General features: G+C 39.9%; 1 protein-coding gene across 1 annotated transcript; it reads right to left on the reverse strand.

Moving 5' to 3' along the window:
- Positions 1-8,080: 8,080 nt before the first annotated feature.
- LOC142525239 (NAC domain-containing protein 83-like) lies at positions 8,081-9,442 on the reverse strand. Its single transcript, XM_075629460.1, has 3 exons — positions 9,077-9,442; positions 8,652-8,932; positions 8,081-8,559 (listed from the first exon to the last, which is right to left on the reverse strand). The coding sequence occupies exons 1-3, from the start codon at positions 9,243-9,245 to the stop codon at positions 8,308-8,310; spliced, it is 702 nt and encodes a 233-aa protein (XP_075485575.1). The 5' UTR covers positions 9,246-9,442; the 3' UTR covers positions 8,081-8,307.
- Between the last annotated feature and the right edge of the window lie 6,011 nt (positions 9,443-15,453).

Here is a 15,453-nt window from a genome sequence, read left to right on the forward strand (position 1 = left end):
TGCCCTTCTTCTCGAACCTCATAACACCCTTCATCGGTGCGACCTGCACGAACACATGATCCCCTGCTGCGAACTCAAGATCTCGTCGCCTCTGATCCTCATAACTCTTCTAACGGCTCTATGTAGTCTTCATCCTGTCCCAAATCCTGGCCACTAAGTCTGTTGTCTGTCTGACAATATCCAGACCCAACTCTGCTCGCTCTCCCACCTCGTCCCAATAAACTGGCGACCTACACTTCCTCCCGTAAAGTGCCTCGTACGGAGCCATACCTATCGATGCCTGATAACAAGAGGTAACTTCGGCTCCCAGCTGCCTTGGAAATCGATCATGCAAGCTCGGAGTAGGACCTCCAGAATCTGAATCACCCTCTCTGACTGACCGTCTGTGTGAGGATGGAAAGCAGTACTGAACAATAAATTCGTACCCAGCGCTTGATGGAGACTCTTCCAGAATGCAGACGTGAACCTCAGATCTCTGTCTGACTCGATGGGCACTGGAATCCCATGCAATCTGACTATCTCTCTGATGTAAAGCTCTGTGTACTGAGTCATGGTGAATTTCCACCTGATCGGTAGGAAATGAGCTAATTTAGTGAGCCAAACAACAATCACCCAGATGGCATTGAATCCTCCAGTAGTCCTCGGAAGCCCTGTCACAAAATCAATAGTAATGTTCTCCCATTTCCACTAGGGAATAGGAAGTGGTCTCAGCTTCCCTACATGTCTCTGATGCTCTGCCTTAACCTGCTGACAAGTCAAACACTCGGAGACGAAACGCAAAATATCTCGCTTCATGCCCGGCCACCAATACAGAGTCTGCAGATCATTATACATCCTCGTACTCCCTGGATGGATGGAGTACGAGGTGTTGTAGGCCTCGCTCAAGATATCTGCTCAAAGGGAATCACTGTCAGGAACCCATAGGCGGTCCCTATATCTGACTATGTCATCCACAACTGTATACAGTCTCTGGCCCTTAGCCTCGTCCCTCTGTCTTCACTTCTTTTACTACTCGTCAGAAGTCTGCCCTGCTCAAATTATGTCTCTCAGAGTCGGCTATACTGTCAGAGTAGCAAGATTTAGGGCCTCGCCCCTAGCATAAACTGCAAGCTCAAATATCTGAATCTTAGCCTGTAGCGGTCTCTGCACTGAAAAATGAGCAATTACTGTGTGCTTCCTGCTCAGAGCGTCTGCTACCATATTATCCTTACGCGGATGGTAACTAATGTCTCAATTATATACCTTCACCAGCTCAAGCCACCTCCTCTGTAGCATATTTAGTTCCTTCTATGTGAAGAAGAACTTCATGCTCTTATGATATATGAAAATCCTGCACTTATTCCCATACAGATAGTGTCTCTAGATCTTCAGGGCGAATACCACTGCTGCTAGCTCGAGGTCATTAGTCAGATAGTTCTTCTCATAAACCTTCAGCTGCCTGGATGCATAGGATATCACTCTGTCTTGCTGCATCAGAACCGCGCCCAACCCAAGCTTCGATGCATCCGTATAAACCGCAAACTCTCCCTGCTCTTATGACATAGCTACTACTGGTGCAATGGTCAATGCTAGCTTCAGTCCATCAAAGCTATCCTAACATTCAGGTCCTCAGATAAACTTGGCATTCTTCTTCGTCAAGGCGGTCATAGGTACCGCAATAGAAGAGAAGCCCTGGATGAACTTTCTGTAGTAACCTGTCAATCCCAAGAAGCTACGGATCTCTGTCACACTCTTAGGAACTGTCCAATCTCTGACTGCCTCCACCTTGTTGGGGTCGGCCTCTATGCCATCCTACGATACAATGTGAACCAAGAATGCCACTCTATCAAGCCAAAACTCACATTTGCTGAACTTGAGATACAGTCGTCTGTCCTGTAGAGTCTGTAAAACTGTCCTCAGATGCTGACAGTGCTCCTCCCTGATCTTAGAATAGATCAGGATATTGTCAACGAAAACTATGACGAACTGATCCAAGTATGGCTGAAACACGCGATTAATGAGATCCATGAAGATCGTTGGCACATTCAACAGTCCGAAGGGCATCACCATAAACTCATAGTGCCTATAATGCGTCCAGAAGGCTGTCTTATGCACATCTGATTCCCTCACTTTCAGCTGGTGGTAACCGGATCGAAGATATATCTTTGAGAAAACTGATGCTCCCTGCAGGTGATCAAACAAATCCTAGATCCTCGGCAATGGATACTTATTCTTGACTGTGACTCCGTTCAGCTCTCGGTAGTCAATACACAGTCGTATATTGCCATCCTTCTTATTGACAAATAGCACTGGTGCGCCCCAAGGAGAAAAACTAGGGCGAATGAAACCATTATCCAGCAGATCCTGGATCTGATCCTTGAGCTCATTCATCTCTGCAGGCGCTAATCGATAGGGTGCCTTAGATATCGGCAATGTCCCTGGCATGAGCTCAATTGAAAAGTCCACCTCTGTGTCTGGTGGGATGCCTGCAACATCGTCAGGGAACACACCGGAGAACTCCCTGACTACATCAATGTCCTAGAGCCTCTAGCTGACTGTCTCTGTCACTGATACAATGCTGGCTAAGAATTCTTGGCAGCCTCTCATCATAAGCTTCCTCGCACACAAGCAGGAAATAAGGTGCGGCATCTGCTGATGTCTAGCTGCCTCGAAAACAATGGCTTCCCCCTGTGCGGTCTGACAGACACTGACCTCTGTCAAAAATCTAGGATTGCTCCATGAGAAGATAGCCAGTCTATACTTAAGATGATGTCAAACTCCGTTAGTGGTAGCACTATCAAATCTGCATGAACTGCATACTTCTGTAACCGAAGCTCAAATCTCTTCACTAACTGAGAAGTGAACATTTGATCCCCAGATGGGATCGATACTCTGAATTCTGCATCCATCGCTACTGCTATGATTCCTAGTCGCTTGACGAAGGATTCTGATATAAACGAATGCGTAGCCCCTGAATCTAGCAATGTATGTGTGGCTACACCTGCAATAGATATCCTCCCTGGGACAAAACATACCATCAAACCTAATAGTGTTGAACTCAAGGAATTTCTTACTAGCAACTAACCCAAAATCCTCGAACAATCATTGAAATACCCAAACATTGATTCCAAAAATTTGAAATTTTAATCCTCGAAAAATCGAAAATTTCAAATTGGCCCCTTAAAGTTTGAAAATTGCACTTTGATCCTTAAATTATCAGTTATTACAATTGAGTCCCTAAAATTCCTCAAATCAAACAATTAAATTCTTAATCCCAACCAGTTAGAACACGCATCCTAAATCTTTCTAAGTAATAAATCCCAAAAATAAATTCTCATACAAGCATAAAACCCATGCAATTGAACGATAAATTAAAATCTTAAAAAAAAAGGTTACCAGTAATCAGTGTTGAGTCTGGCTCTGCATCGACCTCCTCAGCACGCATCACACAGGCCCGACCAGTAGTGGTGCCCATGTTCTTTGGGCAGTCCACTGATTTGTGGCCCTCCTGTCAACAAACGAAACATATGAAAGTGTCCCATAAGCACCAGCCGACATGGAACTTGCTGCACTACGGGCACGGCTGCCTGTCATCTGGCTTAGGCGCCGCGCTTGAGGAGGTCTCCACTGTTGGGGCCTCCTAAACTGACCCTGGGGCTTCTGCTGCCCCTGCTGCCTCGGCGGCCCTGAAAACTGCTTCTTTTGCGGCTGGGAACTGGACTATGTCTGATGCCACTTCCTCTGCATCTCAAAATCTATATCCCGCAAAGCCTGTTCCGCCTGAAAAGCACAGGCGGTGGCCTCATCGTAACCGACCTCATCAGCATGACATCCCGACAGAGGGTGGGTCTCAATCCATCCAAAAAGTGTCGCAGCTTCTTATCGGCATCCCTCGCTATGATGGACACAAAATGGCAGCCCATGTCGAACTTATGGATAAAATCCGCCACAGTTGGGTCCCCCTGGCAGAGACTCATAAACTATCTCGTCAGGCGGCCCCTGACGTCAGCTGGAAAGTATTTCCGATAGAACAAATCCTTGAACCTGGCCCAAGTAAGGGTAGCCATGTCCACAGCATGAGCGGCTCCCCTCCCACCAAAGGGACGCATCGTCTCTCAACATATATATGGCGCACCTGGCCCGGTCGCCATCTCTCATCTGAAGATACTCAAAGTGCAGCTCCAGAGATCGTATCCATCCCTCTGCTAAGAACGGATTAGTAGTGCCCTCGAACTCTTTCGGGTTGAGCCGACGGAACTGCTCAAAAACATCCACCTGAGGCCTAGGAGCCTGCTGCACCTGCTCCAGTAGCCTAGCCATACCCTCCAGAACTCGGGTAGATAGGTCCAAAGGTGGTGGTGGGGGTGGAGGGCCTCTGCCACCTCCTGGAATATTATCCTGTCTGTCAACGCTGGGATTGCGTCTGGGAGGCATGAACTAAATACAGTTCAATTTATAAACGTAACTCGTCATGCAATTAATCTAGTTTTTAAAACAATAAACCCTTAAATCATAAAAGCAGTTAAACATAAACAATAGATCATCATAAAGCGTAAATTATGTAAACATGCAGGTGATAACAATAAATCATTTAAAACATTCAATTCATAAAAGCTTACAGACTTGAGGTTTTGAAGACTGAGCTGCAAAAGCTGGCGGCGGCACAACCCTATACAGGACCCTTGCTCTGATACCAACTGTAACGTCTACCGTTTTAAAAGTGCGGAAATATATATTTTTTTATTTATTTTTTTTTTGAAAAGCTCACATTTTGAAATTTATCATTTAAATAAATTGCATACATTCAGTCCTACTAAAAATATCATTTAAAAATAATCATAGGAATTACCAATAAAAATATAGTGGAGTAAAAACAAGTAAAAGTCCTAACATCAAATAGTAAAATAAAACAGTGTATAAAATGCTCATATCCTCTCAATAACATAAAATCGTATATATCTGGAAAATCATGAAGTCCTCGGGTAATGTCGTCCACCAGGTCTGCCGACTCAAAGTTCAGCACCTCCAGTCTCCTCGACATCGAGCTCACCTGCATCACACACGTCTAGTAAGTCTAAAGACTCAACATGCTTACACCATGAATAACAAATACCTATACATAGCACCCAGTATTGAAAAATATCATACTCAGCATATCTTTCATGAACTTTAAAAGCTTAATTTAAACGTGTCATATGAAATCGTGACGTCATAAAAAAAGTTCATCGTTAATCATCATTCATTATTCATCACTTAACATTTATCATTTCCATTGGTGAATTCAGTTCATTAGAGGTGACTATCGTACATCATCATTTACGATGGATCCATCATACATAGAACCGCGGTACCCGACAGCTGTCAGACTTCAGTGACAGGATCACCCATCCACTGTGCCTAGGCATCATCATCATCATTTACATATACGTCTTATGCATTTGCATATATTTCGATAGCCACAACTAATTCTCATTATTCAAAACATCATCATTTATATCAATATAAAAATCATGCACCAATGCAATTTTCTTTAAATCCAAGCAGACAACGTATATTTTCATAAAATCTTAAAAATCATGATCATGATGCGAAAACATTTAAAATATTAAATTTGTACTCAGGGCGCTGCCAAGGGCAAAATCTCTCTGGGTGCAAAATGACCATTTTGCCCCTAAGACCCAAAAATTACCGTTTTACCCCTGGAACTCAAAAATTGACCCGAAACTTACAAAACACCTTAAAACAACCCAAAACATTTTTAAAAACATTCCTAGATATAATCTCAAACCCATTTACAACTTAACCAATTCATTTTAAAACTTGGACCGGGGTCCCGGTTTTAACCCGAATCGACCCGAAACTTAACCAAAATTTTCCTAAATTTTTACCACACCTTATAAACACTTAAAAGACCCTAAAATCAGTCAAGATTAGGCTCTTAACCCCTCAGCCAGGTCCCGAGAGCTGCTGGAAAAATTTTAGTTACCCTCCCATACAACCCTCGACGTGCCAAACTCGAAACCAAGCATCCTTAGACTCTACCAGGTTGCACCGGCCACAAACCCACCCTCCTAGGACCTAGACCAAACTCTAATGGACCTACCATACCCACGAATCCAGCCCCAAGCACGCTAGAAATCGAGATCACCCGCTAGCACGTAGAGAACTCCAACCCACGGTCACTACCACTCACTCACGCTCGATCGGTCTCCTGGATTGCACCAGTAGTGTTCGAGCCTCCCTTAGCCCGGCTCAGACCCCAAGTGGTCTGATCCAGGCCCTGGGTCGGCCCCTGCACCGTCGGCCACATCCCGATCACCGCGATCTCCCCCATACCCTCACCAAAACATGACACCACTACTCGGCCCTTCAACCCACAGCACCAGCAGTGATTTTTAATAAAGAAAACAACATCATGTCTCCATGTTCAGCCACTTAAGAACCAAAACCCGCAGCCCCTTGCACAACATAAGAAGAAACGTGAGTGACAATCAAGGGAATGCAAGAAACACATGTAAAATCGGAAACCTTTCATGCTCACGCTTGGATCGAGAGTTTTCATGCATGAATACATATACATCAGTAATATAAATGTGTATGATGCAAAAACGATGTTACAAAGCATGCCTTTGATGTATTTGCGCGAGAAGATCGAAGGAATGAGCAACGGGGAAGCGCCGGGGAGTCTTTGAAGCAAGAACAAGCCACGGCCAAGCCTGCAGCTGAGGGAGGCGCTAAAAACCAAGGAAATTCTGAGTGGAGGGGGTGGGTGTCGGCTGTGGGAGTGCTAGGTTTAGGTTAAATGGTGATTAGATGTAAATTAAATAGATGGGAATAAGTTCATGGGTCCTAAATTGCAATTTAAAGATTTTAAAAATTTTTTAAGCTCAATAAGCTTAAAAGTAGGCCAATTAAATCAAATCACACTCCCGGAAAATATTTCGTATTTGAAAGTTTTTGAAAATAATAGCCGAACCCTCAAAAAGTCTCACAATTCGATACCGCTGGAAAATATGCTCTAGCGGGTAAAAATACCCAACAAAGCTCATTTTTTGAAAAATAACTTTAAAACATCTTAGATTAATTAATATAAATAAATCATGTAATAAAAATAATATTTCTGATACTTCCTCAGTATTCGTTCCTCGTTCGAGCGTGAAACTTTTATCTAGAAACCTTAATACATGAACTTTTAAAATTTCATGAAGTAAATTCTACCATGCACTAATTATGCATAAAATGCACAAAATAATTAAACACATAATTTTAAATAAAAATCCTAGATTGCATGCATTCAGGTTACACGAATTAAATTCCTGGATCTTACGTTATATATATGTGTATTAGGTTTAGGGTTAATTCATTCATTCCAACATTTGTTTTTCGAAAAACCTTAGCCTCCAAGCCAAGGAATTTTCGAAAAACCACTTCCTCCCACTCTCCTTGTTTTCGGCCACCTCATATCAGTCTCTACGTAAAATCCTTCTAAATTTCTACTGCAAGTTAGTAGAGGAACAAGTAATCCGGTCGTGGATCTGATTAGAAGATTGAAGAAAAGAGATTTGAAGAACGTACATGAGATTTACAACAAGAGATATGTTCGCTTATATCGGCATATTTGGAGCCAAATGATAATTCACTAAGGTAAAAGTTTTAAACATCCTATGTATGTTTTTTAAAACCATACGAGTTTTCAAACAATAATTTTAAATGTCAAAATTTAAAAATATTAAAACTTTCGCTGCGTTTGAGTATGACAGAACACGAATCACACCAGTATAAGGTATATATTGAGAGTTGTAAGATTCAATAAAAACATTGGTCCCTAGCAGGGAACTCGATACCTAAAAAAAACTCTTTTTAGTTTGCAACAAGGCTAAGGAACCCTATGCGAATGAGATTTTGCTAAAAATATGTTCTTATTCTTTTGTTTTGGAAAAGAGATTCTCTTTTACTAAAGATCGGTTTATGTTTGCACGTGCTGCCTTTTTTCTTTCTTTTACTGAACTTTCTTCGATGAAACTTGGCAGGAGCAGTTATTACCAGGAAAAATATTAATACTAATGCTTTTTGCATGGAGAAAAAGACATTGGACTCGAGATTGATTACCCCAATCAAAGGATCAACTCGGAAATATAGCGATTTGAGTATATAATGATCTTATGTTTCTCCTTAATTAAGATAACTTGAAAAACATGGAAACATTAAGTTCAACATGTTTGTTGTTCTCTGCACAAGTCTACATACATGTTTAAACAGGTTCTTGAGTAAAAGGAGTCCCTGAAATCTAATTACAAAGAGCTCTGGTAACTAGTTATATGTTTATTTTTAAGGGCATGGCTTCCTTCTGAAAGTGTTGGGCAGAGTATCGCAGCTACTGCTTTCTTCATGATCATCCGTTTCTTGGTTTTTCGAGATCTCTGTGATCCCACTTGAACCGGAGGATGATGAAGCCGGGAGTAGGTTCAAATCAGCCCTCTCCCGGGCCATAAAATCAAAGAAAACCGGCCCCGCCGCAACATCACCATCGCTCTTGTTGTTCCTCCTCTTCAAAAATATTCTACAGAGAACCCAATTTTCCTGCAGACAGTAATAGACATAAAACAAATGAAATTCGATTCTTTTACAATTGTTGCTTGGTATGAACTGAAGGGGTCTGGTTCAGTTTTCACCTGTGCTGAAAGTTTGGTTTGTGGGTCAGAGCTTTGATCGTCGATGAGGCGGTATTCGTGCATGATCCAATCAGTTCTGCCCCCCTTTGGAGGCTTCCCCCTGTAGAAAACTAGAGTTTTTTTCATCCCAACAGGCTGATGGCCGCTTCTGGAACCCACGATTTGCTTGTCTAAACCGGTTGCCTTCCAGTACCCCGAACTCGTGGCCCGGTTCGATCGATTCCCATTTGGATACTTGACCTCTCTGGTGCTGAAAAAGTATCTCTCTTGCTCAGAACCACCTATACAAACTCAATGCCATTAGCATGAATGACCCACTTCAAATATGAAAGCGTGCTGTTTCTGTTCTAAGCTCAAAAGACTTGATTTTGAGAGTGGGCAAGTTTTGAATAAAAGAACTATCTTAAAGCAATCGAGGAACCAACCAGGCAAATCCCAAGGATCAGACTTGCAAACGTCAACTTCAGGGATAATTGAAGCAGGTAAAGGATAGGACAGCACTTTGCGCTTCAAGTATTGTACCACAAGCTCTTCGTCGGTTGGGTGAAATCTGAAACCAGGAGGCAATCTCACAAAGTTGAGCTTGTGATCCATATGTTTCTGAAAATTAAATCCCGATCAAGAATTCGAAAATCATGCACTTATATTAGCTTACAACTAACCCATCTAATCTAAGTGGAGAATATTACACACAAGAGGAAGAAGGAGGAAGAAAGGGGAAAGGTAAGGTGTATTGTGGGTAATATGAGAGGAAAAGTGAGGCTTCTTTATAGTAACGAGGATGTTCAGGGAGAAGGGGCTTTTAACAGAGATGAAAGGAATGATAAAATATTTGAAGAACCTATGTGGCGTGAGCTATACATAATTTCCCTACAATTTGATTTTTTAAGTTGAAAAACAAAAAGGGACAATATCTCTTTTTGAAATTTAATTATTTTTTTGCTGCTAATAGTGATTTAGCTCGAATTTGCAACCATTGTTTTCGCATCTCTTCACAAAAGTTGAACAACAGAGTAACATGGCTTGTTTTCTCTACGAAAACGTCAAAGTCTTGGCAAAATTATCCAACCATGTTTTATGGGAATACACGTAGCTGTTAAAAACCAATCGTTGACGTTTTCTTCTCTTACTACGAGTTTTGTCATGCCATCTCTGGCTGTTTCCCTCCTCTGTATTGTTGAGAAATCGTATTCTCGCACTCAAGACGCAGCGGAAGTTTAAAAATTTTGTTCTTGGGCGTCGTGTGTTCAAATCATTCATAGGACGATTAGGATCATACATTTGCGTTCTTAACGCTTGACTCCAAACTATTCCATGTTTAAACAGATATAGTCCTTCTTGTAAATCCCTACGAACGGCTCTTTTCTTTGATCGCCTAATTGAGTCCACGATCGAAGACTGTTTTCTTTGTTTGGATTGCATTAGAAACCGCAAGCGATTTGTGCGTTGAGACTGTAGCCTCTGAATTTCCAAAATTCGGAGACGATGCGGCGCGGCGATGGAAGAAGGGAGTTGGCCGAAACGTTTTTCAATCCAAATTGTAAAAGCCGAAACCTTTTCCAATCCCAATTGTAAAGGCCGAAAATTGCATGATTCAAAATCATGATTTTTGCTAATTTTTTCTTAATAAATCATCAGCCAAAATTATAGATTCTTAATCCATAATTTAAGCAAATATAATTTGCTCTTTTTGCCAAAATATCTTCCATTTCCTTACGGTGGCCGTGAGATTCTTTTGTTAAATTGGAAAGGATTTTTAGAATTTTGTGTGCAAAATAATAGGGTATCAATTATGAGTTCTAGTGGTGTATATAAATTGAGACTCCTTATCTAATATGAAGTTTCTCTCACACAAGAACTCTAATAATTTCATTACATTTAAACACTCTTATAATTAATATATAATGTATTTATTAACCTTTAATAATATATGATATAATAATATCATATACACATATTTTATATCACAATATAAATATATACATGTATATGTATATTAAATTAAATAATAATTATTTAATTTATAAACTAAATCCTTAGTTAATTTTATTCTAGACTCCTCTAGAATATTTATGAGAATTTGTGTATGTTAGTAGTCACCACTACTAGCACAATCATTTAATTGGTAAATTATCAATTCACTAAAAAAATGATTCCGAACTCATTATAATCCCAATCGACGATCCGAGAGCGCCGATGTATCAAGGATACAAGTCTTGTTCATATAATGAACATCGAAAATTTCGAAGATCAAAATTTTCATTTACCATATTGAGCAGCTGCCAGTTCTAGTAAACTTCTTCACATAACAGTCAGTTCCAATCTCCTTCCTTATTTACCAATTATGCTAATTTCTATTTCTTTCATCCTATGGAATCAGCTTATAAACTTATTTATAATATTCCTGTTTGATCTCCATCAAATTATTGTCGCCAAATTTCAACTCCTTGAAATTTGACTATCTCAACGGGAACACCGAATCCGATACTTATGTGACCCTCAATGGTTCAGGGATACAGCTAGTCGTGGGTTCACATCTCCATGTGATTCAGAATAATATTTATTCTTATTCGGGTTTACCCTAGGTAACCCCATTCTTTTCATCAACTCTTTGATCAAGAATGTCAAAACTCATTTCTGATTGCACCCATCGGATCATGGTAAGAGTGTCTAGTAGCATCGCCTCATGATCCCCTAGATATCACTGATAGTGCCTGGAAGAACCTTTAGTCATGGTTAGTGTACAGTACGGTCCCTTCAACACATATATCAAAATCGAATCTGCAACCATTGGTATATCGAGAGTTGCATATGAATTTGATAACGATGCGATTTATCTTTGATTATTAATAGTGGCATGGTATGTAAAACTAGGAAAACAACTATCTCTAAAGCACATTTCTTGCTCTGGCCAGAGACTCCTTGCACTATTAACTCATCAGATCACATAGGATATCTTCACTTGTAGGCGAACGATGAATCCCCGACTACAATGCATTTGCTCCTACGTATTTCGAAAGTACATCCAGCCTCGTCACCTGATGACCCTCGATGGAGTCGGTAAACAGATGAAAGTGCATGCTAGTATGTATAGCCCCTACATTGTCCCGGGTCAAAGGACTAATGATGTACAATCATAACTGCGGACTATTCCACTCGACAAGTGGGAACCACTTGGATAGTCCGAGGGAGAGTTGTTCAGTGTATCATTATATGATCACCCACAATTAAAGATGGTGTTTACTCCACAGATGCTAGTCTCGAGCTCGAGCGACCTTTATCCTTGTTTTAGGCGGCTGATTCGACTAGCAACCTGTTTAAAATATATGGTACACTTCCTAATGAGTTCCATGATCTTACGTTGCGACGCAGACCTCATGGTACCTATTGTATATTCAAGGACTTTATCTATGCAGCTTGTGAAACGACCTCGATTTTTTTTATACTAATCATAAATCATAAACTGGAAAATAATAACTAAATTAAATAACTTAACAATTCTAACAATCATAATAAATTAATAATTTGAATCTCAAGTACATAAAATAAAATCCTAAATCGTCACCTGACCAAAACTTCCTAAATCGACCTTTAAAAAGATCGGCTAACAATAAAATTCAACATAAAAATATCTCTAATAAAAATCATTAACATAATCTTTAAATCATGTATCTATCTAGCTAGTGCAGAAACATGAAGGTCCTCGGGTGTGTACTACTGCACTCGATCCACTCAATCGTTAGCAACTCTCATAAATCATCATATCCTGCATCATACAAACCTAGTGACTCTAAAGACTCAACGCGTTCTAAACATGAATAACAAATAATACATATACAATCACATGCATTTAAAAATCATATTTTTATTTGAAATAATCTTTTGAACATTAATAAACTATTTTAAAATCATTTTAGCATAATTAAATCATAAATCGTAAAATCATTTTAAAATAACCTTAAGCTTAAATCCTTTAAAAAAATAGCTTTAATCATCATTATGAATCATATATCATAAAAACATCAAAATCATAAAGCTTTTAATCATATATCATTATGAGTGAAGTTTGATCTTTGAAAGTGACTAGCAATTATCCTTTGGTCGACTGGAGTCTTAGCTCCACATGGTTCATAGGGGTGTGCACTAGGCTCCACCGTTAAAATACGATCTTCGGAGTCCCTCTGGAGCCTTTTCCCATTCACGGGTCCCTCTGGGCCTTGGCTCGTAAATAGGGTCCCTTTGGGACCTTGTCCCGTATATGGGTTCCCTCCGGAGCCTTGGCCCTCACGTCATCCCCACAAAATCGTATATCATATCTTTTGTCACAGTCAATTCACATCTCTCAAAAATATTTTTCCTTTTCTTTAAAAATCATAAAATAAGACAGCTTTCCAAAAATAACATTTAAAAAGTATAAATTGCACAATTTTACCATAAATCATAAAAATACATATTATCATCAAAATCATCATCATAAAAAATAAAATATCATTTTACAGGCATTATGATTCTTTGGGACGCTGACAAACGTTTTCGTATTTCCTAAGTGTAAAATTACTATTTTTCCCTAGACGTAAAAATTCTCTAATTTATCTTTTTCTCACTTTTAATGACATAAGTTTACCTTAAATAATTATTTAAGCTTAAATATAATTTTTTATAATTTTATAAAGCTTAAAACTAGGCTTTTTAATTAATTCTTTAATTAACGTTTCGTGCGGCGAAAAAATCCCGGATAAATCCAAAACTCATTATTTTCATCCCAAATTTTAAACATAAAATTTTTATTATTTATTTTACCCTTAGGAGCCATGAACCGCACCCGTAGACCCATGGTTCTAATTTTTGTCTTATTAAATTCGAAATTGACACCTTATCGAACCACCCGAGCCATCTCCCAATTTACTCGAGCCACGCCCGAGCCACCTCGAGCCAAACCCAAACCAACCCACCTAGGAACCCTCTTGACCAAGCCCGACCCTTTGACCTAGCCCCAACTCCCTCAAACTCGCCTGGAAGCTGACCCAAACTTGCGCCTATAGTGAACACTCACGCCCAAGTCTCCTAGTGCCCCTGGCACTCTTCCAGCCGAGTCACCTCCGAGCCCACCTGCCCCTGACCATCCTTGGACCACGTCCAGACCGATCCCAGACCAAACCAACCCCTAGATCCGAAGCACGAAGCTTCTAAATCAGGAAAACAACCTGCGCGTTCTTTGTTTGCTCCCTCACGGTTTCCTTGTTTTGGTCGAGCCAGCAGCAGGCCAGCCACACCAGCCCCTAGCCTGAACCCTGCCAATGACCCTTGGACCCTGATTAATCACCTATCTTGCCCATAAACTGAGCCGCGAGCCCCTCTTCTTCCCCGAAAAGCTTCTACGCGTGAATATGGGAGGATTCCCACTTCGGGTGGACTCCTTCCACGGCCTAGAACTCGAACCCTAGCCACCCTAGGACCCAACCCAGCCCTAGATTGAGACCACCCTTGAGCAAGACCTAGCCCTGATCGAGCCCCTTGACCCCATGCACAAGGACCGAACCCTTTGAGCCATAACAAGCACACAAACCTTCACCAACTCTCGGCCCTTCTTTTAAAAATAAATCTTATGGTTCTAGCTGCCTTTTTCCTTTAAATTCCTCATGATTTGAACATAATTCTATCACATTTTATCATGTATTTGCAGCTTTTCCTTTGAATTAAAAAACGTTTTTCATAATAGCGTAAAAACATCATATTTTTGAAAATAAACATTCTACCGTAAAAATATTCGAACACCTATTTTTTTCATGCATAAACAATTAAATCATGCATAATATGATTTGTATGATGTTTGAAAAGATTTAGAAAACATGCCTTTGCGTTTATAACACTCGAATATACGATCTTCGGTGAGGGTGCGATGTTGGATGAATGGACGACGAAGAACACAAGCTTTTCTTTCTTCTTAAATTTCAAAATTCTGAATTGTGTGTGCAAGGGTGTGATTTACGGCTGATTGGTGTGAATTGTGAGGGTTTGAAGACCTAATACCCTTATTTATAAATAATTAATATGCTAATGAGCTTTGGTTTTGGGCTAGCATACTTAAGGGTAATTGGGCCTACTAAAATTAATAAAATTGGGCCCAATAACACTTAATTAATTAAATAATAAAAGTTTATAAAAATAAGTTTCCCAAAAATAATAATTTTGATCTTTTAAAACTCCATGTTTGCCCCAAATCGGTTTCCCGGGAAAAAATCGAGCTCGACTCGTAAAATAATTCGAACTCCAACATTTTTAGGAAAATCAAATCATTTTTAATCATATTAAGAAGCCTTGCCATTATTTAAATAAAAATACATATTATTGTCTTGGTCGTCCCCGGTCTCCTTTTCCTTGCATATTATCGAATATTTCGGTAAAATCCTTAATTTCATGAAATCATGTCTTTTTATCATGTAATTATCCAATCGTACATTTAATCATATAATAAATATCATGCTAGCATTAAAAAACAATTAAATAAAATAATTAAGTAATTCAAATAATTTTGCATGTATGCGGTTTACGCGGACTGATTTTTCGGACGTTACAATTCTCTCCCCCCCCCCCCCCCCCCCCCCTAAATAGAATTTCGTCCTCGAAATTTTCCTTGACTTGGTGATTGCAAAGCTTAGGTTCTCTTATCCACCTCAAACTTAACCTCTAACTTAAATCTTATTCTTCGATTTGGTCCTCAAAATCTTGAAAATTGAAATTCTAACCCAAAAATTTCCTGAAGTTGACTTCTAAATCCGTCTCAAGTAGTGAATGCACCCTA

This window comes from Primulina tabacum, chromosome 14 (genome assembly GCF_025594145.1).
Source record: "Primulina tabacum isolate GXHZ01 chromosome 14, ASM2559414v2, whole genome shotgun sequence".
NCBI classification, from domain to species: domain Eukaryota; kingdom Viridiplantae; phylum Streptophyta; class Magnoliopsida; order Lamiales; family Gesneriaceae; genus Primulina; species Primulina tabacum.

What these genes read in the sequence shown, in the direction of transcription:
- LOC142525239 (XM_075629460.1), bottom strand. Translation starts at nt 9,245, where the DNA reads ATGGATCACAAGCTCAACTTTGTGAGATTGCCTCCTGGTTTCAGATTT. An exon ending in TGATCCTTGGGATTTGCCTG is followed by an intron (nt 8,933 to 9,076) that starts GTTGGTTCCTCG and finishes GAGTTTGTATAG; the next exon opens with GTGGTTCTGAGCAAGAGAGA. An exon ending in AAACCAAACTTTCAGCACAG is followed by an intron (nt 8,560 to 8,651) that starts GTGAAAACTGAA and finishes TACTGTCTGCAG; the next exon opens with GAAAATTGGGTTCTCTGTAG.